Genomic DNA, 27,320 nt, shown 5'->3' with positions numbered 1-27,320 from the left:
TCCGTGGAGGAAGTTGAGATAGCTCCTAGTTCCAGTGCAAACAAAGGGATAGCCTGTGGGAATCAATCCCCTTCTCATCAGAGAAGATCCTTGGTATGGTGTGGTTACAGCAACCAAAATTCTACTTGCAGTTTTCTCTGAATGACCAACAGTGTTGATGATTTTGTATGGAGTTGGTTGGGTTGTAGGTTTTTTTTGTAGCTGTTGTTAAGCAGAAAGAAGTAGGAGAGTTCGGAGAAGAGTGTTTTGAAAATTAGCAGATGTTGGTGGAGATAGAAGAACAGGGAAGTGTAAATAGAGGCAATGTGGGATGTCTGGATGTTATAGTAGAAGAGCAGGGTTGTAAATAAAGTAATGCTATGCTCACATCTGCAAAAGAGGGAGCAAAGCTTCAGAGAGAAAGTGGAAGGGCTGTGGAGATGGACTGTTTGTTAGAGTGGAAATGTTCTAAGAGGGGAGAAACTGACAAATGCAGTGAAGAAGAAAAGTTATTAATAAGAGACAACAAGAATCCTTTAGTCATGAGTACGGATGGAATGGGGACTCGAGCTAGATAAAAATGTAGCTGTGCTGGGATGAATCTCATACTGTATCTACTCTGCAAGTACGAGAGTTAGTTTCTAGTTGCTCTCTGAACTTCTACCCAGTCCTGTGCTTTCTGGCAGCAACTGCCTTCCACCACTCCTCAGTTTTGCTCCACAGGCTCTCACATCAGCCCTAACGCCTCACAAGCCTGCATCCCTCCAAGCTCTAAGACTTCTGCCCCTTTGGACAGAGCTGTGTCTGCTGGGAAAGGGACAAGCACTGCAGCTGGGCATTCCTGTAGCAGCCCCAGCACAAAAGAAAGCACCTTCTGGTTTGTCTTTGCAGTTGTATGTTAGGCTTTGCAATGTAGTTGGAATAAATTTTACCCATGCTGGGCTTGAAACTGGAGAATTATTGAGTAGTTTTGCTAATGAGGGTGTGAGAAATACATTCTGATTTTCCAGTTTTGTTCTAAACAGCATGAATGAGAAATCTGGCATTAATAATAATTGCTTTTTTTTCCTGCAGTGTGAGTAATCTGTTCTCTTGCGGTGAGAAAATTAAGTAAAGCGAATTATCTTTTAAGTTCAATGTGAACATAGTTTTCCATGCTCAGCATGCTTGTATCTTACAGTTGATTGAATTCAAACTTTGCTAACTCTGGTAGGACTATTTTAGCAGCCAAGTTTGCTAGCACCAGTTGTTTTATTCAGTAGCACCCAGTTAAAATATTGTTCCACAGTGGACTCAATAGTTTGATTTATTCTGCTGATCTGTTATGTCAGATGGAAAAGGAGAATGTCTAGCTGAAAATACTCCAGCGTATAATCAAAGTTTGTTGTACTACTTTGTGGACAAATATAAAAGTGCTGTTTCTCTGTCCCCTCAGAACTCGTTTTTCACTTCGTGCGGATCTAGACTCATGAAGTATTATATATGTCCTGCAAAGATAAACAGCATCTGGGGAGCATGAGCTTGAAGTCTTTGTTCCCCGAGAGAGATTGTTCTTTCCTACCTTAAGATTTAACCTAGGCTAGTTGTTGAGATCCGTTCCCCACAGGCTGCTCAGTATGGAGTGTGGTTACTTTGGTTGCAGCCTGGAAGCAAGCTAAAAATTGACAATACTGATTTTTTTTCTTCTATATTAAATGAACTAGTGACCCATGAGCTAGTCTTCTTTTAATATGACTATTTTACTATCTATCTCCTAATTCAAAATCAAGAGATACTGCAACTAAATATGCTGTAAACTAAATATGCTTCTAGTTTAGATTCAATCAGAAATTCAATGGAAATAGATAATAATTGAAGTGTCATGTACCCATAATAATATTAGTTTATAAAGAAATTCTTGTTGTTCTTTGTTAATACAGAATTAGAGGTATGGATCTTCGGCATCTGCTGTTTACTTTGGCACTGGTCTGTGCAAATGACTCACTTTCTGCAAGTGATGGTAAGTTTTATGATATCATTCTGTGCCTTTGTGTATGTAGAACTTTAAATACAGAGTGATTTTGTATTATATGCATCAGGACTGTGCAAGTTTCTTGATTGTGTTATCTGGGTGCAAAATGTGAAACATATGTCAGTCTTATTGTAAAGACGGTAGGTAAGATGGAGACAGCAGGTGGGAAAATAAAAGAGAAGTTCACAGACAACACCGGGCGTGTGGTATGCAAGCAGTCTGAATCAATGATGATGTTAGATCTTAAGGTTTTCTTTGTTCATGTACTGAAATTATGTAAGAATTGTGTGGTGTTAATTTTTTAATTGAAACTTTTTCTTGTTTTTTAACAAGCATATTTAGTATATTTCCCTGATAAAAGTAGAACTATTTGAAAGTACAGAGGAAGTACTTTAAGGCTGGGTGTGTTTGAACTGAGGCCAATATGAACAAGTTGCATAAGAAATACACTTAGAAATTTTTAAGTAGATGCTAGGAAAGGGATTTGAAATGAACATGTAAACTTAGACAGACAGATGGCTGAGGGTAGCTAGAAGAAACCTTTTTATCCAGGTGAAGCTCTGTTCACGATTCACCAGATTGCCCAGGATTCACATGCACAGAATGTACCTCTGACTTTCCTCAGTCATTCTCTTTCCAAACGTATTCGCCTTAACTCATCCATTTTTAGATTTAATGTAGGGCTGGAAATTAATCCTTCCGGCTGAGCTTTCTCTGATGCTTTGTCCTCTTGCAACCAGCAACGCTCTGTAGCCCATTTCTGTATCACCCAGAGGCCTGCCTTGAACCTGGTTGGTCCTTTGTGGACTGGTCTTTTTTACTCATTTAGGACAAGAACTTCCTGTTAACTTCGGTGGGAAATTTGTTGTTGTGATCAGACTGATCTGCTAGCACCGATTATGATCTAGTCCTGTAAACAAATACAGAACCGAATCTGCTCTGTCTTGTTCTGGCCTTTGGGGAGAACAGTATGTTTTCCATAATTACCAATCTTACACAAAGGTGTTGCCGCTTCTCCCAAAACTGCAGAGCTGCAGAACTGGTGGGGCTCCTTAAGCAGGTACCCCTCCTTACCTTGTGGCTGAAGCCAGTGCTAGCAGAGAAAGTCAGGGCAGCTTGATGAATAATTTGGAAAAAATGGAGTGGATGCAGCTTCCACAGCAAGCTGTAAACAGACTGATAAAATACTCAATGAAAATTTCTCACATCCCGCAGTTTATTTCCTTTTTCTTTGCTCGTTAGTTCCAATCCTGCTTAAGCGTTACCAAATGGAAATTAAGTACAGATAGAGTTGCCAGCCATGCTTTGTTAGTCCTTCTGGTGTTATTTTCAGAATATGATATGAAATGAAAGGGCTGTGTAATAGTTGCTTATAAACATAACTGGTTAAAGGTGTAATAATCTTCTTTCTCCCTGATACAGTTATGCATTATCTTGGAGTTTCATACTTAGTATTTCTAATTACTTGTATTTGCAGAACTACTGGAGAAATACAAGGGGTATTACCTTATTGTTAATGGGGACAATAGGCTGCAGTAGGATATAATTAGAACTCAGATGATCAATTTTCAGAGAACTCTTCTTTAAAGATCAGTTATTAATAAGAGCTCAGGTTGGAAGAAGACAAGTGTCTGTATTAACTTCCATGTTTGTGGCTCAGATTCTTGTCCTCAGTCTTATTAGGCATCAGATCATATATAAAATTATATTTTCTACTGCTAGTTAAGGTATTTTCTGTAACATCTACCAAATTGAATTTGAATTCCAAATGTAGCTGGCTGCTGAAGGCAATGAATGGATCAAGATTTCTCTTTTGTTCTCTACTTTCATTTCCTCCTTAAAGGAGTACTTTCATTCTGCTACTTGCATGTTCCAGTTGAAATGAGAGTGCCTATTTAAGAAGTGTATAAGGAATAGTGTTTAATGAAGTGTTTGTTTTTGCATTAGAGTTGGTCTTTAATAATGTTAAGCCTTTATTTACTTTATTCTGTATCCTTTTCTATCTTCAATTTTTTTTTTTAAAAGAGAAGGTTTATGATAGGAATTTGCTGAATAAAGGTCTATGCTCTTTTTTTTTTTTTTTTTTTTCCTGTTGCATAGCACTCCTTTAGTTAGGTGTGTGAAGTGAAATAAACTTTGCAAATTCCTCCTTGGTTCTGCTGAAATGTGGAAAGTTGGTATTTCTAAGTGAAATATGAGACATGTACCAGCTTCTATTCACTGTGTTTCAGAATGAAAGTCGTACAGCCAGTAGAACAAAAATGAATGTGTCCTGACTTGATCCTTTCTCCACTGTGTCTGTATGTTACAGTACCTTCATTAAGTGGGCAAAAATAAGCCCTACTTGGATGTAGTTTAGTGAACCAATTGATTGCTCTCACAATATATATAAAAGCCCACATGGGCTTTTAAATCTTTCCAGCTGAGGTGTGGTCCAGATGTCCTAGGTAAATATCTTCACGTTACAAACAAAACTCAACCACAGTGTCACCTTTTATCTGAAGGCTTTGTCTATAGTAACTTGATTAAATAGCAATTTCTGAGAGCTTTCCTCCAGAGTCAGGAACTCAAAAACATTTTAATTGTGTTCCTGTTATTAAATCCAGGATACAGTGCTAACTGCATGTGTCCTGATTTGCAGTAATGCTATGAAACTGTGTGCAAAGTGACAGCACTTTGTCATCCTGAAAATAAGTTTTTAACAGTAATCTACTCCTCAGGTCCTAGCACTTCTGTGCTGAGTGTGTGGCAGATGGTTGGCTAAAAAAGTCAGACAAGGAAGTTTAACTTGAACAGGAACATGGGAGATAATAGCGTGGAGAACACCCATGTGTCATTCTTGCATGATGAGGTTGGTTTTTTGCCAGTGGAGTTTTTCTTTTCCCTCTGCCCTCTCCCCGCTCCCCGCTCTCCTTTTTCTCTTTCTTTTTTTTTTTTTCCATGTGGGTGTGCCTGTTTCTCCAAACAGCTTCCAGCCACTCTCCCAGCTCATTTCTAGGTGATGAACCCTGACAATTTCATAAAGCTCTGCCCAGCACAGACTTGCTGAGACCTTCCTATAAGCTTAGTTTGATGTAATACATACTGGATTTGTTGCCACTGGGACTGGATGGATCCGCAGTGTCAGATTTACTGAAGAAGTTCACTTCAGAAATTGTTGCTTGTTTGTTTTTATGGCAGCATGGTATAATATTAGCAAATCTGATACCAAAGCACTTTACTGACACAGTGTACACTGATACATAAAAGGAAAGAACTGCATACTTTTGTGTCTTGAAAGTAAAGTTTATATTCAGCTGTACAAGCGCCTGTGCTTCAAGCTGAATCTCAGCAGTGGGGTCAGATCCACCCTTGGCACACACTTAAATCCCATACGTGTTTCCTCCTGGCAGGAAAACTGCTGTGAGGCCAGCGGCTGGCAGGAGAACTGCACAGCATTCAGGACCAGATCTTGGACATTTAGTAACATGTTTGCTTTCTGCTACGTCTGCTGGAGGCTTTCCATTGATTTCGTTTTCACGTTCTCCTTCTGCCAAGAGCCTGGCTTGCCAGCTGCTTAAACAAGCAAAGTCACAGGGTGCCCACCATCACTGAGATGGAGATGCTAAATGTGGCCAAATATGTCTGCTACACCAGAGCTTCAAGTGTGGGCCAGAGTTGTGCAGTTTGGGGACTTGCAGCCTCCTGCCAGCTGGACACTGATCCACACACAGCCCATGTTCTGGAGATGCCTGCAACAGTAATGGCACAGTACAGGCAGAGAGAAAGTATTAAGGTCACAATAGTGGGAAAGTAATTTTCAGTGTTGTAATTGAAGCAAAAGGCCCATTTTCATATCTCTGAAAACATGTTTGTAAAGTCAGTAGAACTGCAATTCCTGAGAATTTAGGTTGTTTTGAAGGTGTGGGATTATGTACTTTTGAAAATTGTAGAGCTTTGTTTTTAGGTAACAAGGCATGTGAACAAGAGACAGGAGAGGTTCATGGATGTTTTGCTGACCTTTGTGCAGTAGTAGTCCTGCTTCAAGGAAAACTATAAGTTTGTATTCAAGTCAGCACCAGCTATTTGTCTTTGAGATTAATGTAACTATGGTGTTTCAAATATGTATCTAAGCATACACTTAAGTGTTTTGGCTCAGTGCGGCAGCTGACATCCAAAGGGGCCAAATTGCCACAGGCAGAGGTTACAAATGTTTAGGAAGTAAAATAAGTCTGCTTGTTCCTTGTCTACAACTGGTCGGTGCAGGTCACGTAAGGACGGAGAGGACAAACCTGGAATTAGTCCCAGTTAATAAAACAATACATAAGCTCATAGTTCCAAAACTAATTTCTTCCCAGTGAAAGAAGTAGGAAATGCCTCTTATCATTTCTTTATACTAAATTAAAGTTTATTCTATACTATTGCAGCTATGCTAATTCATTCTGGAGGTTTAATGAAATGTTTGTTTTTTCTGATAGAACTGTGAAAATATTTTTGAGTAAACTGTTTTTGTTCAACAATGATTTTAGGAGCTGTGAGCCTGAATTTACTGTGCCTTTTATCTAGACTGACTTCAGAAATGAGTTTAATGTTTTGCATCACTTCTTTTTTTTTTTTTTTTTTTTTTTTTTCAGTTAGTGCATGAAACTGTTATGCTCAAATGCTCTATTTTCCTTTTTTTTTTTTTTTTTTTTTTTTTTTTTTCTCAGAAGTACTCTTCTGAGACACTGAAATCCAGACTTTACTTCCCTGAAAATGTATTTCTAATATGCTATTGTCTGCCCTCTTACTTGCTTGAGTGCATTGTATGTATTCCATGTCCAAATTGAACTAAGTTTAGGTGTGCTCTAGGTGTCACACCTACCAATTATAGAACTAGGAATCTAATCCACAGGCTATGCATGGGCTTTGTTGTCATTAAAGACACTCCTGGACACCTCAGACATCTGTATGGGAACCACAGAGACAACACCAGACCTGTAGGATATCTGTATTGTCCTGGAATAACCAGAAACTTATTGAGCTCTATAAAAAGCTTAAGGCCAGGCATCTCAAATACCCCTGAACTTTATGTTTTCAGGCAACCAAATAAATTCCATCAGCTGTTCTTTTTTCTAGGGACAGTATTGATTCTCTCTGCACTGATTCTATGAGAGGTTGGATACCTAAGGATGACACTCATACATATATGAATCATATGGAAAACCTCTAGGTATCTAAAATACCTGCATGAGACTTGCAGACAACTTATAAAACTTACAGGAGATGTGTGCTTTTCCAGCAGATGCTGGAAAGCAGGCAGTCTGAGACCGTTACAGATGTCTAGGCTACTGGATTCTGGCCTAACTTGAATAAATAGAAATATATATATAGGTGTCTGGGTGCCTGCATTTTTGAACAGTCTCATGCTCATGTCTGCCTTAGAATATTCCTAATTGGAAAGGATCTGCAAGGATCAATGAATCCAGTGCCTTGTCTATATGGGTCTATATAATTCTGCATACATTCTATTGTGAAATTGTGTAGCTGCTCAGCCATATGCTATAGGTCTTCTACTGACAGCCAATGTAAAGAGTCTTCTTAATGGATTGAAAAGATAACTAATGTCTTCTTAATGTCACCATGAAGTTAAGTAGAAGACTGTAGTTGTCTATAGGCATTGATTTTAGTTTTGTGATGCACAGAGGAATTCTTAATCTAAGCAGTAAGGTGCAGTTGAATTGAAGCATGTTCTTGGCTGAGAAAGGGAACTTTCCATTTCCTGGAGCTGGGAGATAGCAAGAACTTCGTTATCTGGTTTGAAATTCTCAGTAAGTATCAGTGACTCTGTAGGGTTTTGGCTGAACACATTTTGTGATTTAGGCAAACTCACATCGCGGACAATGCAGTGACAAGCCATTTCTCGTGAACTTTTTTTTTTTTTTTTTTTTTTTTTTTTTTGTGATGAGGAAAAGTTATATATTTCCATGTGTACTATTCTAATCTTGTTTGGAGTAGGAGAGGATAATGAGAAAAGGCAGAATCTCTACCTTAAGCTGCAGACTCCCTTACTTCTTCTATGTGAATAATAGTATCATAACATAGTTGGTAGTCATTGTGTTTGTTTTCTCTTCCTTAGTTCTTCTAACTGATGAATTTTTGCCAGAGCCTCAATTATATAAGTAATAATTATGGAATACAAGTCAGAGCAGAGTTGGCAGTTAAAAAAAGTTCAACATTGCTGTCAGCTTGGTGAATCCTCTTTTACAGGAACAGCAGGAGAATTGTTGAGAATTCATATTTAAAAATAACAAGTTTTAAAACATTTTAAACAGGCAAAGCATTTAGAATATTTGCCTTGTTTTCAGAAGTATTTCTGAGCAAGAAAAATACTCCATTATGTAGTAGAAATTGCCACAGAAGCCGTTCTAGGAGCTGAGATGAGGAAGCCATTTTAGAAGATCAGGAAGCTTGGCACAGGAAAATGTAAGTTATACCGCTCTGATACTGCTAAGCCATTCCTGCTGGAAAAAAAAATGCTCATTTTGACAGAGAACCGAGTAGTATTTCCATCATTACTTTCCTCTGCGATTAGGCATGGCTTTGATAACTGTCTGAAAATTTTGAGGGAAGGCCTTGAAACTCTGTGTTTCTGAGTTGTTTTCACTGCTCTTACTTCTTAGTCAGTTCGTATAACAGATAAGTATTTTGTCTGGGCCAATGTGACAGTATCTAAACTCCCACATGAAGAAGAAAGGATTTCATCTTATCTTTCTTCTGTGTGGATAGCATGTATGATTAACAAGAAGGGATTTGGGATTTGTAAGTGTGGAAAGTACATTCTGGAAATGAATTGTATACAGGACTATCTTTTGTAAGAGAACACAGAAAAGAAAAACATAGTCCTGAAATTTTCAGTTAGCCTTAAATTATGCCCAGCAAATTCCATATTTAGGTTTGTAATTGAGCATATCCAGGAATTGAAATGCTGATATACATTTCAAAATGCTGGTGCTTTTTGTCCTTTCCTCTAAACCACATCTGTGACTCCAGCATTTAGTGAAGAGTTTTGAGCTCTTGGTTATCTTCACTCACAAATATGCCAAAAGACCACTTTGTGATCAGTCAGCTTCAGACACCCTGCAGAATAACGTACATGCCAATTTTCCTGACTAGTCATCTCAGATATCTATAGCATTTCTGCTCTTGTGTAGATTTTCTTCATTGCTTCTTAGCTGCCATTGTATTTTCTTCTCCTTAAAACACAAAATCATCAATTTCTTGTCCTCTGATGTTTTTTGTGGGGTCATTAGCAAAAATTAACAACACATCTGTAGTTAGTAGCAGGTGTAGCGAGAAGGAAAAGTCAGTCATTCTATATATCAGCTGCAGGACTTGCAATATCAGTGTATGTCTTCTCTTTTCCAAGCATCCAAGCCACCAGTGCACAGTCTGGTTCTCTGTGAACCATGACTCTTTTTTTACCAGAGATGAGCTGCACCAAATACTGCTTGCTCCGAGTGATCACTTGTGACTTAGTTCTGGAGAATCAGTGAGGCTAGTTTGAAGCAACTTTTGTCCATAATATGCATTTGAGTTCATGTATTTAAGGAGGAAGTTCAGATAATGAAGACAGCAAGACAACAATTTGTTATAGTTAGGAAGATAATAATTGAGAAAATTCTTAATTAGCTTTTGCTTGAACTTTCATTTTGTTATTACAAGTGCAATTGTATTTTTTGTATGAATTATATGAGCTGTTTGTAATGCACTAACCAAATGAACCTCAGTTAATAAACTGGCATTGCATCAAGAAAAGGAAAAGTAGCTCAAGCAAATAAACACTAACATTAAAAAAGCGTATCACATGAGCTATAATTAATCATTTTGTACAGAGGTAAGTGAAGAGCAAATGATTTGAGTATTACCAACTGCAACTCAAAAAATAAACTGTTTCTGCGCATTCATAGTGTATTATGAAATGACTGTGGAAAACAAGCAGTAAATACTTTTTTCAGGAATTCATCCAGTGGTACAGTTATCATTGTGCAGTAATTTGCACTGCCAAATTTAATATTCAAGGGACTTATAGAACCAAGAGACTGTCTGCAGTGTTGCACCTTTTATTTCCATGCTATGGTCCTCAGAAGGATCTGAGACAGAATAAAAGCATGACTGGAAATTGGAGAACGGTCACAGAATAGGTCTGCTTTGTACCACTGTACATGAGGACGTGTTGTTTGACACCTCAGCACTATTTTGCACATCATTGCAAAGGGATGATGCTTGGGAGCTTAATCACTGAGTGGGCCTCCACAGCAAGGCTTTTGGTAAAGTTCCCCAAAAATTCTGGTCTAGGTTATTTCCTTTCACTGTTACTGGAGAAGCGCTAAGAATTAACTATATAAGAGTAGCCTAAGAATGATGCTACACATGGTAGAACCACAGACTATAGACAGAGCCGCTTTAGATTCTGAATCTGGAGGAAGTTTTGACGTTAAACAGGACAGTGTTTCTGCTTTACTTTCTCCCTGCTCATTACAGAAACGTACTTCATCTGTAAAATGATAACAGCAGTGATTAATTTGCGGCAGAGCTTGAGAAAACTGTCACCCTGCTGGGGATTTTGAATCCTTGCTTATGCAGTGATAATCTTTTTCTTTTTCCTGATGCACAAGATGTGTTTTAAAAAAATATGAAAAATGTTTTACAAAGTAATTCCATGGAAGGGACACAGTATTGTTGTAAGATACGCTTATAATGCTGTGTCATAGGAAGAGCCACATGTTGTTTCTGTTCACTCCTGTATTTCAGTCTTAGTAAGTTGATCAAGGAGATTTACCTTGGAGTTTCAAAGAATGCAATAGGAAATAATGACTGGGAATTTATCTTTTACATCAGCCTTGGCACTAAAGAAACGGCATGTGGCAGAACCGATTGGCACCGATTTTTAAAAAAGGCTCAAGGAAACACCTTCTAAGCAAGGAAAGTGAAATAAAATTGGAAGTATATGTAAATTGGTAAATGATCAGTTCCCACAGGAGAAACGTCTAAAGATATTTCCCTTATACAATCCATGAAAAAAATAAATAGAGAAGAGCTTTTGTGCTTGAAAAGCTCCATGTTCGGACATGACGGAAATCCGTGCAATCCTGAATGGTGTCAAGAGAGTGAAAGAGAAGAATGTGAGCATGCAGCAGGCATCCAGGGACTCCTGGATTACTTCTCATCTCCATGCAGACTCTCCAGTGCTGCACTGCTGTGATGATGGAGTGCAGTTGGGTAGGGGAAAGGCAAAAAGATCCACCAAGCCTGGAAAGTGTGTCCTTTGTGGGCTTTCCCTAATTCATACCCAGAAGATATTCAGCGAAACACACTGAAAGGGAATAAATATATTCTTTCTTTGGTTTGGGATTTTGTTTGTTTATTATTCCCCTAGCAATGTGCAGTCTTGGCTTTGGAGACAAGGCTGACGCAGGAAATTTACAAGCGAGTGTGAACTCACTTGGATCAAGAGTTTATATTTGAATCCATATATGCCGTTTATTTCTTTGTAAGGACAAAATAACCACAACAATAACATGCCTGGCTGGCAAACCCTGTGTGTGTATCGTGTTTCTTTTAAAAGGTACTTACTGCTTGCCACCTGTGCCTACAATAAGACAGAAAAAACTATGTTGACATTTACTAAATTATAAATTTTAAACAACACTTACAAAGTAAAATGTCATTACACTCTTCGATTTTTTTTTTTCCTCTAAAGAACTGAAGCACAAGACCAAGTCTAAAGTAATAATTTGATTTTGAATAGGAAATTGCAAACATAGGGAAGTGAATATGGGTAATAATTGTAAATGCTAACACTCCATTATTTGCTGGTAATGATCAAATAGTTAATACTCATAATTATTTCAATAAAAACACTTATGACAACTACAGTTGCTATTGTAGAGGATTTAATTCAAACCATATGTTTTAATCTACTTGTATATATCCTGGGTTGATCTTTGCTTGCAGTGAAGTGTTTTTCTGGAATATAGAAGTGGTTATTAAGGGAATGGAAATTATTAGTGGCTCAGAGCTTGGCAAGGAAAATAAATGGTTTTTTTTTCACATTCTTAGCATCCATTTTCAAGGATTTCTGCAACAAAAATGGTTGCCGGCAGAATATAACAAGAGCTACCTGTCATAGGCTACGTGTTGATATTTTGGGATTGATTTGATAAGGTGTTTGGAGGTGGAAGTCACTGATCTGACTGTTCTGCGCCACTTCAATCAATTTATTTCATGAGGTAAAGGAAATATGATTAATGTATTACAAGGAAAGTATATGACACTGGTGAAGAGTAAAAAAATAATAGGCTGGTATATATATAGACAACATAAATTATTTTCTAGCAGACTGTTTCATTCTCTGTTTTATTCTTCAGTGGGCTTGCAGTGGGTGGTTGTTCTTGCTAACTAGTGTAATTATCTTTGAGTGTAAATGCCTCATCTGTTTTAGGCAAAAATAACCCTCTTACCCAAGGCTGCCTTCACTTGGCTCCAAAGCTCAGCACTTCTTGCTGTGAAGATCTATTAAGCCACTTCACAGAAAAAATGCTTATATCTGATAAAATCCTCAAGTGGTGAAATAAATGCAAGGTCAATATCTTACTATCTTTTCTTTCTGAATCCATAGCATTTGCACAGTATGATGCTGTAGACATTAATCAGAAAAGCCCCAATTATCCTGTGTTACCCATGGCACACATCTAGGGCCTTGCAAAATTAAATTGATGTCTTGGGTGGATTATGTCACACTTTGCAGAGATAGAAAAGCAGACTTTGCAGTTCGTATTGAAAAATACTTGAAAATGCAGTCATTGTTCATAGCCAACTCAGGTTCACAAGAGGAAAGTCCTGTTTAATAAACTTAATCTGCTTTTATGATATGGCTTGCTCATATAGTTGACTAAGGAAAGCCTGTTGATGTAATTTTTTTGGATTTCAGCAAAGCTTTTAATACCACATTATCCTTCTGGGCAAAGTGTCCAGCAAGCAGGTAGACAAAAACATAATGTGGTGGGTGAACACTTGACTGATGGGTCCATGCTCAAGGAGTTGGTAAATGGGGCTGCAGCCAGCCACTAGATGGGGTTCTGAAGGCTCCATTTTAGGGCCAGTTCTCTTCACTGTTTTCATAAATTATCTAAATATTAGACTTGGAGGGATAATAATGAAGTTTATAGATAGGATTAAATTAGAAGTAGCTGTTGAGTCTTTTGAGATTAGAGAGGCCTTGCAGAGAGATCCTGACAAACTGGGGGGCTGGACAATTACAAACCATATGAAGTTCAACAAAATCAAGTGCCGGATCCTGCTCTCGAGATGTGGCAAGCCTGGATATGTGTGTAGAGCAGAGGATGAGAGGATGGAGAGCAGCCCTGTGGAAAGTGATTTGGGGATTATGGCTGACATCAATGTAAACTCAAATCAGAAGTGTCCCCTAGCAGCCACAAGGGCCAATCAACAAGGACATACAGCTAGTAGAGTGTGTCCAAAGGAGGGCTGCAAAGATGGTGGAGTGCCTAGAGGGGAAGACATGAGCAGCTGAGGTCCCTGAGTTAGTTGGGCCCAGAGCAGAAGAGCTGAGAGGAGGCCTGATGGTGGCTGCAACTCCTCACAGGGAGCGGAGGGCAGCACTGAGCTCTGCTCTCTGACACAACGGCAGGGCCCAAGGGAACGGCATGGAGCTGTGCGGGGGAGTGTGGGAGATGGGGTGGGCAAAAGTTCTTCATCAGAGAGTAGTGAGTGTGGAACAGGCTGCCCAGGACATTGATCACAGCCTTGAGCTGATGGAATTCAGTAAATGTTTGGACAGCATTCTCAGACTTGGATTTGATTTTGGGGTGGTCCTGTGTAGAGTCAGACGTTGGGCTTGGTAATCCTTGTGAGTCCCTTCCAACTTGGGATATGCTGTGATTATGTGGGTCCTGGGGGATTCTTTGGCTCTCACGGCTGGAGCTGTTCATCCTCCTGTTCCTGTGAAAGATAATTAATTAAGTAGATTTATATATATTTCTACAGAAATACTTCAGTAATGTTGCAGAACGTTACAGAAGGAGACTTCACATTAAGACAGATAGCAAATATCAAACTGGTTTGATATTTAATGTGCTTACCCCAAATATCTAGCTGCTCTTTTTCTATATAATGTTGCCAGTCCGTGTATACTGCTAGTTGTTTGAAGCAGGTTTTTCTCTGAGTTGCTTTTTGTTTGCTCCACCAGTCAAGAAGTGTATGTTCTTTTTACCACGAGGAGCACGCTTTACAGAATTTGGCCCACTGGTCATATTTACCCATGGTGCAATTTTGTGAATGTTTTGTTGAGATAAGTGCTTGACAGCTTCCAGTTAGTGTTCTGCAGGAGGTGAGGGATTCTTTCCAAAAACGCTGACCGCCTCAAAAAAACTATATCTTCCTTACAGAAGCCTGAACCTGACTTATTATCTTATTCTAACAGAACAGCAGGCTTTACAGCCGGCTGCATCATTTTATCTTGATGGTAAACTTAAAGAGCAGTTCCAGTTACAGGAAAAACTGTAGGGATTATATCTTTCAGTGTTACTGTTTGTTCTGTGTTTTTCAATTTTGTAACAGAAGGCTCGATTGTAAGTTATTGTTAAACTCTGTTTTTCAGTTATGAGATCTTGTTACTGTTGAAATTAAACATGTTTTTTTCTTTCCATTTGTTTAGTTGAAAGTTCAGTTTTTCTTTAGACTCTGTTTTTTGTTGTTGTTGTTGTTTGTTTGCTTTTTGTTTTTTTGTTTTGTTTTTGCTTGGACAGATACCCACTGTTAATGTCTTGCTACTTAATTCCATTATGTTCCTTTGAAATTCCTTAAGAAATACAAATTAGGACCATGGCAAAAGTTTTCCCTTCCCTGGGTTGTATATCTCAGCAACTTGCAAAGATGTGTGAAATATAATTAAGATCTCCAGTAATCCAATGATGCCTTGTATAGATAATCACTTTCGAGAAAGTGTTTTTTCCTAGTCATAGCTATCCCTTTAAAAAACATAGTATTAGACCTAGGACGTGGTTCTTAACCTCCTTTAATAAAAGAAGAAAAAAAAAAAAAAAGAATGGCTTACATGGATATTGCTTGTAGATTTAAGCAGAGATAGGCTCTTCTGTTGTTCTAGTTGCAAAAAGAAATCCCGTTGTGTAGTCAATTACATTTATGGAAAGCCACTATAATCATCAAACAGATAACATTTGTAAGAGCTGCAGATATTTATCTTTTACTAGAGTTAACTTGCTCTGGCTTCTTAAAAGGGTGGGGAAATCACACAGCATTTCCTCTGTGTTAGCATAAATTTTGATTACAGTATGATAGAAATATGACAATTTTGGAAAAATGCACATGAAGAAATTCTCCTTCTTTTAAATCAGGACAAAGCTTAGATCATAGATAAGTATTAAAATATATAACTCCATTTTTGGGATGTCTGCAGCACATATGTGTCAGTTGGAGGAACAGGGCTGGCCTAATCAAATCCTTGCAGATCACTGTGCAGGATGCCGAAGCTGTATTTCACTCAAATGGCATTTAGTTCAGTACTAAAGTGCGAGTGAAATTTGTTTTATTAATTAAGCCTATTTATTGTTTTGTTGTTGTTTTATTAGTTAGGTGGCTCATTTGGAATTACGCATTTTTTGTTGCTGTTTTCTGGAGGAAATGTGCTTCAATTACCAGAGTTGTCTCTATCAGACATACCTGCTATCAATGTCAGTAGAAAGACAAGCCACAAAAACCTGAGCCCTTCAGATGAAGCGGGAGCACATTTGCAGAGAAGGAGGAGCTTCTTAAGATACACTTAACTTTTTAATAAGATACACTTATTTGTCCAATAGCAGACAAAATCCCTGAAACTCTAGGAAGAGTAATAGTTCTATAAGAGAGGCATTGGTCTGAAGCAAGCTTTCAACATCTGTCTGCACCACAGAAATTCTTTTGTTGATAAGAGAATCTTGATATGTCAGTTGATACATATATCCTAGTTAACATCAGTTGCCCATCTATATACTGAGAAGGCACTTTGAGAATAAATTCCTTAATTGGTTCAAATTGATCAGATATTATGGTGATGAAACTGCTGAAGTTGTGCAGTATTGCCTATCAACAGCATTGCATTTATTGTGCAGAGGAAAATGACAGAAAAATGTATGTATTCTGACAGTAGTGTTGAAGCAGGCAGGCTGCCTCCTTCTTCAAGGCAGGAGAAGGCAGCTGTGTGTTTATCAGCAGATAGAGGACAGCACTAGCTAGCTGAGAAAGCACTGACATTACCCCCAGCACATTCTTGATTTCTGCATAAATCTGTGTACTTGGAGAAACACTACTTTTCTTCCTACAAGCAAGGATATGTACTATCATGAGTCCATAACTAATTGTTATCATGGGAAACTATGAAGTGCCCACCCACGCGTTTATTTCTGAATAGAGCTTATGTTCATACATGTTCTTCAATCTTTCTTTACACAGCATATATATATATTTCTTGCCCAATGTGCTGAAGTTGAAATAAAAAACTTTAATTTAATTTTAAAGATTTTGACAACATCAGCAACACCTGGAACACTTTGTCTGTGGGGCTGCAGAGATTCCGAGTGCCACTTGATGTTTCTTCTATTCATTGATGTATTCAGAGCATAGACACAACCAGTTGTGAAATTTTCCCTTTTCAAACTTCAGCTGTTACACACTGTGACCCTCCAGCCTTTCCCTGCTGAATAATGTGATCCAAAAATAAAAATGGAAACAGAGCTTTTCAAAGAAGACAGCATTTTGTTTCAAATAATGAATCTATTTTTCCCTTTCACTTTTACACTGAAAAGGCTGAATTATCCTGTCTGAAGTTTTCTAAAACACTTTTTTCATGAGATGAACACCAAATTCAGAATATCTCCACTCTGATGAGTAAAGTGTGGAGACGTTGTAAGTGACACAGGCACCACGGTGGCAGGCAGTGACCACGGAGTCTCTGCTGGGATATGAGGAAGAGATGCTGCTGCATGTGGTTTCTACTAACCAGCAGCTGCCTGAGGAAGATGCTTGTACAAGCAGGTGTTTATATTAAATCTTTAATGTGTTACGTTTGACCTTTTTCAAGCTACCTGCTTTTTCATAGCTTTTAGATGTGCTGTTGAAGTCAGGCTGCTTGCTAACAAGCTGCATCAAAAAATCATTAGGGTCAAGAGGCGTAATTGTTTCTGTTTGTCAGCAGAGCAGACAAAGGCCTTCTGTAAGTGTAACTTCACTACAGACCTTTTAGAGAAAATCTCTGTGATGCAGGTTAAAATGTATTGATGAAATGTTATGGGAAAAGCTGCACTGTCACTGGCTGAGCTGCACATTTGCTTTAGACTGTGAATTTGGCACCGTTTTCTCAGACAAGAGAAGCACCGGCAGTAGAGTACAATACTTGGCTTCCTCCTTGTCTTCAAAACAGCTTAATCTGCCAAATTCTTACATGTAAAAAATACTGACTAGATTAATATAAATGTCAATTATAGCACTGTTTAGGACAGCAAGCAAACACTTGTTCTTGTCTGACATCTCTGTGTTGTGTGTGAGCACCTTTAGCACCAGCATGGCCTATCCTAAAAGAAGGGCTGAACTCCTTGTGTCACGTAAGCATGGATGGATTTTACTGATCTTTTAACTGTGAAGCCTTTTGTCATTTGTCAGCTTGATTCCTCTCTTTTCTTGTTTTTGGAACTCTTCTAATCTGATGAAATGATGAAGATTGTACATGTTATTGATCTAATTAGATTATGATGGATGCACTGATATAGCCTTAGAATTTCGAGGATGAGATGGCTATAGACAGATGGAGTATTAATGGGAATTGGAGAAGTGACATTCCTCTAATTGCTTTGCTGCTTGTTCTCTTGTATTTCCTTAAATTACAACTTAAACACAGAGTTCTCATGTCAAACTGAAGTCTTTTATCAGTTGTTATGAAATTAACCACTAATGTTGAAAGTGAAAACAGCAAATTAAGTATCTCAAGAATCTGACTAATGTGCACTACCTCGCTTTCCTGGTCTGAGTAATTTACTAATGGATAAAGGATATTACTAAAAGCATGTGAGAATAAGTACTGTTTTATAAAAGTTTTACTCTTTTGCTCTTAAAGAAAATTAAGAATTAGCTACGCCAAATTGCCCAATTGCAGGTGGAAGATAGTTCAAGCTACAAAGATGTTAATGATCTTAGAGATTATCTTTCTAAATGTAACATCAATATATCAAATTTAAAAGAATATTTTGATGTGTTTCATCCCTCAGAAGAAAAAAAAACAGTTTGTCTATCTGCTTATTTGTGTTTTTGACATTAACTTAATATCTTCTAAGTTCTATATGGGCTGTCTAAAACATTTTTCTTTTCATGGATCTCTAAGTAGATAAATTGCTGGCTTAAATTCCATGAAATTATATATGAGTATCCTGATATTTGTCATTTTAGAGTTGTAATTGTAGAGCCATGGGCACAATGGGAGTCTCTAATTGACTGCATTTTTCTTTTACTTTGTGAAATACCTTACTGAAGAAGATAAGAGAATGCTTGCACTTCAAAACATATGGTGTGGTACATGTGAAGATATTCTAGGTGTCATATTAAATCTCTTTGCCAAATTTGACATGAAGAAAATCTGTAATAAAGTCTATCTAAATAACTCAGAGAAACTTATTTGTGTTTTCCACAAAAAATTCTATTTAAAAAGGTTGCAAAACTTGTTTCAAATTTCTTTATTCTCTTTTGTTGTCATTTTTTTTTAACCGTTACTCTGAACTTTCCTTATGCTGTGCTTAGCCCAAAGGTTTCCTGTGTTCCAGCTTTTTAGGATACTTAACCCGTGTAAATACGTTAGGACAGTTCTAAACCATTAAAAACAAAAGGAGATGGTGTTCAAAGTTCAAATGTGGCTTTTATCATCAATGTGAATCATGTCACAATTTAGATGCTTAAAATAGTTTGCTGTTCATAAAACACAGTAAAATAGACCAAATGAAATCTCTTGAGAAGAGGCAGAAATATATACTGGGGATTTCATTTTTGTGCTGTGGAAGGTTTCTTACAGGAATGGTCTAGTTTTTTTCCATCTGGATATTTCAATTTTTATTTTAAATTATCGTTGATGTTCTCGAAATGTTGATTGTTGAAGACTGTGAAAAGAAATCCTTTGTTTTTCATTTTGTCTTTAAAAATGAAATGCTGTGGGAAATTAAAGGACATCTTCAACTTTCCGCAGTCCTAACATGCTTCTAGAACAGGGTTTGATCACAGCCGTTTCACTAAACAGGATTCAGATTCTCACCTCCTGTGAATAAATGGGCTTGTTCACTCTAGAGAAGAGAAGGCGCCAGGGAGACCTCATTACAGTCTTCCAGAACTTGAAGGGAACTTATAAACAGAAGGGAGGCCAACTTTTTACATGGTCTTGTAAAGGTGACAGGACAAAGGTCTTGTAAAGGTGACAGGACAAAGGTGAATGGTTTTAAACTAAAAAGAGGGGAGATTAGGTTTGATTGAGTGGGGCCCAGGGCAGCCTGATCTGGTAGATGGCCGCTCTGACTGCAGCAGGGGGTTGGAACAAGCTTTAAGGTCCTTTCATGCAGATGGCAGCGGGATGGTGGATGCAGGTATCATCTAGTGTTAAAGGACAGGTGGCAGGAGAGCTAAACACAGAGGGAAGAAGCCTGCAGGTACAGCTGATTTTATGGTTTTCCACTGTGTGTATAGTAACAGAATTAATGTTGGTTGGGTCTAATCTACTTATATTTCTACTTCTAATGCTAATTATTGCATCTGATATTGCTTTTGGAGTAAAAATGCTGAAAATACAGTTATTGAGATAAACACTACACAGCCAATATTTAAAGTGCATCAGGCTGCCCAAAGAAGCTATGGATGCCACATCCTTCGAGGTGCTCAAGGCCAGGCTGGATGCAGCCCAGGGCAGCCTGGTTGATCCACATGGTCCTTAAGATTCTTTCCTACTGAAACCACTCTGTCATTTCTATGATAAAGGTGGTACAAGAGTAAGAGTCTCAAGTCCATTTGGTTTTTCACAGAGGTTTCCTTTTTCTGTGAGTTTACAGAAGAGTTCAAAGACACTATGTCTGAGGCAATGTTGTGTTACTGAGCAGGTGGATTGGAAACAGAGCAGAATCCAGGCAGTTGCAGCATCGGTATCTCCTCTTCTTCCTAGTAGTTGTGCTACATCCTCAGAAACTGTTGGAAATAATGAAGTCGCTAGTCAGGTTCAGGGAGTTCTTGGCTTCTTTTCTGCTTTTGGTATGAAGTGTCATTCCAATTACAGTTCTTTAAAAAGGGGAAAAAAAAACAGCAGGAAAAAAAAAAAAAAAAGAACATTTCAGGACAAGGATGGGCAGCACTTGTAGTCTCCTGGAAGTGCCTTCTGCAGTCAGATTTCTTCAGCTGAGGAGATTTAACCTTCTCCAGGACCCACAGCTATGTCCGAGAACACATGCTCTTGGCAACAACCTCTACTGTCTGATGTAGCTGGAGAAATGCAAATAACTGTTCTGAGGGAAAAGATTTCAGACCTAAAACATTTTAGCAATAGTTATCTAATGTTGTTAATGTTGTTAGTGTTGTTCATTTTTAGTTATTTTGGGTGGTTAGAGAATTGGAGGGTTTGGGGATTTTTTATTTTTATTTTTTTTACTTTCCTCACAAAAATCAGCAGCTGGACAGTTTGACCACAAAAATAATAAGGACATAGTGAAGTTTGTGAAATCTGCTTTCACTTGTGGAATCTGTGTTCTTTGTCTGCCTTTTTGAATTGTGTGGAAAAAATTCAGTCACTAAAATCAATTTTCAGTCTTTGTTTTATACTCTTTTAGATGTTTGATTTATTTTCCAAATTTTTTTCATTTAGCAAAGTTTTGCAGCTAGTTGCTTAAATCGTAATAAAGGACAGGTTTCTTATTTTACTGGTTTTCACATTTTCTTACAGTAGGAATAAAGGTGATACTTATTAAATACTGAGCTGTTCTGATAGATTATGATTCAGTGATACAAAACACAAACTTGATTTATCGATTACTAGAATGGAATATTAATAAACTCCTGTGTATGTTAGTATTCAAGTCAGTACTGATCTTTGAGGAAGGAGTGGATGAAAATATCAGTTATTTTGTTGTTGTTGTTGTTGTTTTTTTAACTTCAGGTGCTATTCATCTCTCTGAAAGCATGAAGTACAGAGATTATCTTTGTAGGGAGGGCCTGTATAACTATTCAGATTTTATGAGCTCTGAGTTTGCGGAGATCAAAAATTCCTGTCGAGTAACATCTTGGCAGTTTCACTTACCTACCATTTATAATTTGCAAGAATACTTCAGCTTTTCTGAAACTGAGAGATGTGTTTATACAGCAGCATGCAAAAGAAGCAGCGTTATGGTACATCCCATAACATCACGGAGTTTGCAAAACTGTGCTCCATCACATATTCCCTTCACAGAGGTCTCTTTCGAAAAACTGTTCAATGCTGCATGGAAGTGGAGAAGAAAGCTGGATGACGGTGGATGAGATTAAGGCTTAAGCACATAGTGGACCATGTTTAGAGAACATAGCAAGCAGGTCAAGGGGTGAGATTATTTCTGTCTGTTCAGCAGTGGTATCTTGTGTACTGTGTGGGACTTTGCTGCAGAAAACTGCTGACACACCACAATCCAATGGATGCAGGATTGCAGCACTGGGCATGCAAGAAGCTGAAGAAATGGAGCTTGTTTAATCTGAAGAAAGGGAGTGTGATTTCAGTTTCCTACATATTAATGTATTAACAGCAAGGGTGGTTGTGTGCCAAATGGAGCCAGTTTCTTCTTGGAGGTACATATAAAAGGGCAAAGTAAGTTATCACAAGCTGCCAAAACAATCATCCACTAGAACGTAAGGAGAAGATTTTCCCTTTTCACTGGGGTAGGTTTTGCTAGAGATGCTGCAGAATCTCTGTCTTTAAAGTCTATCACCATGGACTGAACAAGGGCCTTGGCAGCCTGTACTACCTTTGTCATTGGCCTTTACAGCTGGCCTTGCTTTGAAGCTGAACTTGCTTTGAAGTTATCTAAGCTGCCAGAAAGGCTTCCAGTTTAAATTATTTCATGATTCTGTGATGCCAGTTAGGAGGAGGTTGTGGGTAGTGAAAGGTACATATGCAGACACACACATTTTTTTCCCTCTAAAGAGGGAGTTGTATGTAGATAGGTCCACACATGTTGCAATACTCTTTTGGTAAGGGTTAATTAAAATTACATCACCTAATTCTTATTAAATTCAAAAGTGGGAACAGCACGTCCAATTTCTGAATGAAAAACATGCAGAGTTTACTGATTCTTATTCCATTAGTATTTAAATACTGCTGGGAGCAAAGTTTTAGAAGTGTTCTGTATTGCAGTTTATAGCCCTATTAAAATAATTTATTAATCTCTGTCAAAACATTCAGATTTCAGAAGATTAAATATGGCTGTTAGGCCCTTATTTCTTCTATAAGGAGCTGAGAACCCTTTGTACCCAGCAACACTTGAAATTAAAGGCTCTTCCTGGATTTATTAAAGCCCTTTTGGGGGAAATTTGCCAGAATTGTTTATTGATTAAGGAGGGCTGTGCTGAAGGATGCCATTTCTGCCTGATCCATGGCATTAACTGGCCACTGAGCAAAACCTGGAATTGCAAAAGATATAGATATGGGAATACAAGAAAAATTTTAAAAAGTGAACTGAGTATCAAATTTTCTGGAAGAGAATGAATGAAAGAGGCCAGTCCTTTTACGTGAATATGCATGCAAAATGGGTGCTAGCAAAATGCATTTTAGGTTTTTCTTTTGTGGAAATAAATAAGATTTATAACAACTAGATACATCTATCATAAAACAACATGACAACAGGGCAGACAATGCTTACAGTTGGTGAAGATCCAAAGTTGTGTGTGTGAGCTCTATACGTACCACTGTCATCCATAGAATTCAATAGAAATCCTTTCCCATGCTTCTAAAATGTATTTATGCTTTGAGTTAAATTGGCTCCATAAATAAGCAAATATGGTTCACATGTAGGTACTGTTAAGTTTCTCAGCAGGCTGAATGTGATCTGACCTTTTTATCTGGTACACAGCAGCAGATATGTCAGCTTCTGCAAGCTGGACAACCTTGTTTGTATTTCAAACAGCTATTCAGGATCTTTGTTAAGATGACTCTCTAAAAAGTAGATAAATGCCACTCTGAAAACAAATCATTGCCTGTGTCCATCAGGCTCTTTATGCCTTGATAGGATCTTATGAACACAACTGGAATCTATGTACAGAATTGTCATGGAAATTTGAGATGTTTGTTTCTGTGTCATATTAATGAGTGCTAGATCTCTGCCTGTCATAACTAATTTTTGATTTATGACATTCATCCTGGATGTGTTAAACTGTTCCATATGTGAACAGGACTCAAAGTTCTCACAATTATGGCCTTTCCTTCTTAATGAGTGGGACCATTTTTTGCTGTCAGAAGTACTAGAGTTTAAAATAATGTTTTTCAGATTTGTTTTCTTTTGTGAACACTAGTAAGAGCTTCCAGGGAGACCTTAAGATTTATTGTTGGAAACAGTCTTGATGGGTTTAGAGATGTGGAACTATCATTTTCCTAGTCTGGCTGCCAAATGTTCAAGAAGCCTCTTTCCAAATGGTGACAGACCTGCAGTGAATCAGCACAATTTCGTACATTGTTCTTCAAATAACTATCTTCTAGATTCATTTTGAACTGTGTGAAACTCTTTGGAATAAGACTTCAGATACTTTAGTGCAGACATGTCCATCCCACAGACAGTGGACTGCATGCAGCCCAGGACAGCTAGTAATTAGCCCTGCCTCCTACCCCACATCCTCATGGCTCTTCCCCACCAAACAGCTCAGCCTTGTAAACACACGCCCATCACTCAGCAACTACCCAAACATCAACCCAATACAATTCCTCTTCACTCACTGAGGCCCAAAGGTTGCACACCCATGCTTTAGTGTATGGAAGAAGATTAAGAAGAAATGAACATTGGCCACCAGATAGAAACAGAAACAAGTGTGTGCTCATACATGTAAACTATACGTTCATGTTCACCTGAGTAATTTTATCTGCACATGAATATAGGGAGAGCAAATAAAATAATTTTTAGTATTAAGGTTGGAGTTGAGAATAAACCGGATGGCAGAGTGTGGTTGGAGTAGATTAAAAATGCTTAACAGAGACCTGAAATATAAAGGAAAAAGATAAGAATACCAACACAAAGAAAACAAATTTATGGAAGCTTTAAAAATGCCTGGAAATAGGAAAACAGCATAATGCTGGTGTATCAGGAGAGGCAAAACCTACGGGAATGTATTTGCATTTTTTCGAAAAATAATTTGGTGTTGTCAGATGTTACCGTTTTCTGTTCCTTTGCAGCAACAAGGAGGAAGTTATCTTGGGACTTTGAATGTGCAGTCATTTCCTATGGTGAAACCTTGCTTTTGAAAAGCCTCATAAATTCTCACTACATTTCCAAATTCTGTTGTTTCATACAAAGTTGAATTTCTGTATCTCATATCATTAAACTGAAAAATCACAGCCTGCTTAGTTAGCAAATAAGCAACTATTCTATGTGGTTCATAGTGCATTATAATTAAATATCCTACTCATTTGCTCCACAATGTTTGCAAGGGTTTTTTTTATTTAGCATAAAGCTTTATCATTTGTTGTGCACTTTTATTGGCAAGTTGATAACTTGGTCTGCTTTTTTTGTTCCACGGTGACCTGCTACAGTGTTTGTCTGTGTTAGGTAGCATGAATTTGTTCTTCAGTCTGTGCAAGCCTAGACAGTTTTAACAACTTGGTAGAAAATGTCTGTTATGCACAGGTATGTGAAAGAAAGCCAATCTGACTCAGGGATCAAAGGAAAGCAAAAGAAATCACTTTCCAGAGTCTTGGAAAGAGAACTGAATACGTTTGCAAAGATGTGCTCTCATTTTGGAGAAGACTCGGAGGTTTTTTTCTCTCTGTTTCAGTGTGTATACAAATTAGTAGAAGTGGAGTGAGAAGGTGTTTTTAACTTGCAGTCTTCCTTTCCCTGCTGAAAAGCCTCGTTCTCAGACCAGGCTAAATATCCCTCCCTAATTAGTAGCAGATGCAGCAGTACGTGCACAAGCATGTGTCAAGAGGACGTTTGGAAATCATAGCAGAAGGTATGGTGCCAGATAGGAAAGAAACATGTGAGCTGAAGTGGGGAGTTGTTAGGAGAGTTCAACAGTTGTTTTGTAAAGATAACAAAGCAAAGGGGACAGCTGCTACTCATTTTTAGGTAAGACTGCAAATCAAGCACATGACCCCTGACTCTCTTCAGCACAGGTCTTCATCTATTATTTCCATGTGTCATAGGAGTTAAAATTGATCATCAAAAATCTGTTTAGAACGTTTATGTATTCTTCCTTCTCTCCCTAAGTCCATCAGCCTTTCAGTAGCGTAATGGGCACATTTCCATTTTCTTTTTTTTTCTTTTGCTATCACATTGCTGTGTAAAGGGGCCATATCAACTGTGAAAGATACTAATTGACTGAATACCAAGGCAGTCAGCAAAACTGCCTCCAGCAAAGAATGTAAAGTGGCAGATATAAAACAAAAATATTTTTTATATCACTGCTTTTAGCAATACTGCTACTGTATTATTTTTATCACTTAATTATATTTAATATAATATATATATATATTATATATATATTATATATATATATATATATAATACATAATTATATTAAAATACAGCAATGGTATATGTAAGTTGAAATTGTTGTTGGACACCTAAATATGCTAGCATGAGTCCCAACATACTTATCCCATAAATTTCAAATGCATCCCAATGCTAAATCTCTAAAGCCTTTTTTAAAAATAATATTATACCACTGATAAATATTTCATGCTACATTGCAAAGTTTCTGTCGATCTTACTCAACAGTACTACTGGAATCTTTTATGGAATCTTTTATCTACCTGATAGATTGGGATTTAGAAATACTGAAGCTTTCAGTGCATTTCTACTCCAAAATATTTAAATTTTATTATCTTAAAATGAGATTAAAAGTGTGTTTTTGTGGATCAAGGGTGAACATGGTAGTGCAGACCCTTGGGTGGGCCACAACAGCACAACCAAGTGAGTACGAGGTGATTGTATGGTAAGTAGCATCAAGCAGTACTGAAGCGGTATGAAAAATCCTGCATTGACTTATTGTCCGTTGATGTGTCTGATTTTACTGTCTCCTACATACAGTGTGGTAGTTTCTCCTCTCAGGGTTACCTAGCAGAGCAGTGCTGTAGCAGAGCAGTGCCTTTGGCTTTCTGTATTTCCAGCTAGCAAGTTAGCATTGTGCTCCATAGCACACTTCACGGCACACTTCCTGACACAGTTCTTCTACCTATCCCATTCTGAAATGCTCTGTGCAAGAAGGATGCTTCCAGGAAACCTAGTGTTGCATTTCCCCAAAACCACTGACACAATTCTTGTTGTTAGGAATGTAGGAATGAAGTTGGCAGCTCTGCTACTTGCAATGGCAAGCATTGTCAGAAACACATCAGTTCTCTTTTCCTTTGGGAAGATCGTAACTGTTGCCATATGGGCCCTACTTTCCCCATTGTTTTTCTGCATAATCAACAGAAAGGAGAAAGACTTCACCAGGGCAAGGAAAACTTCAGCTGTGGCCTAGAAAATCCACAGAACCCTCTGTGAGGGTTTCAAAATAATACCATAGGAAAATGTAGCAGCCCTCATTGTGCTGGCAGTTCTCTCCAGCACTGTTACTCAAGGGAATTTTTAGGTAAGTCAGAGTGCTCATCTGTAGACACTAGCTGAAACAAACTCATCAGCATTTGATCACAAGGAGTCACAAGGAGTATTTTTAATTCTGAAATGCAGAAGGTGATTAATGAGGCCTTTTTTTTTTCTTTTTTTTCTTTTTGCCCAAAATACTTCTCAGAACCTCGGTGAAATGACCTCAGTTCAGAGAAAAATGTGGCTTTGATGTTAAGTGGAATATTGTAACAGAAAGGAACTTCATCTGAAAACTTGCAATCTGTACTTTCTCCGAACATGATATTTCTTTTTTTTTCCAGTGTTATCAGCTCATCAGGATATTTTCTAATATTTATATTCCTATATAGGCTTTAGTTTTTAACCTCACTGCAGAACGTGGCTGCAGAATCTGCCCTGTACCCTGCTGAAATTACTGCCCATAACTATTGCTTTACCAGAAGTCATCTTAAATGAATAATGAAGAATCAGTAAAATGTTTC

General features: G+C 37.9%; 1 protein-coding gene across 1 annotated transcript in view; it reads left to right on the top strand.

The window, feature by feature from the left end:
* Positions 1-1,908: 1,908 nt before the first annotated feature.
* Positions 1,909-27,320, top strand: part of GHR (growth hormone receptor) — a gene marked incomplete at both ends in the record, with an annotated part of 63,095 nt that continues 37,683 nt past the window's right edge. Inside the window, one exon of the mRNA XM_079548935.1 lies at positions 1,909-1,978. Within this exon, the coding sequence (XP_079405061.1) occupies positions 1,909-1,978 (70 nt within the window). The remainder of the gene's footprint in view (positions 1,979-27,320) is intronic.

The sequence above is a fragment of the Tetrao urogallus genome (assembly GCF_951394365.1).
Source record: "Tetrao urogallus genome assembly, chromosome: Z".
Taxonomy (NCBI): domain Eukaryota; kingdom Metazoa; phylum Chordata; class Aves; order Galliformes; family Phasianidae; genus Tetrao; species Tetrao urogallus.
This window is presented reverse-complemented; position numbering and strand designations above follow the sequence as displayed.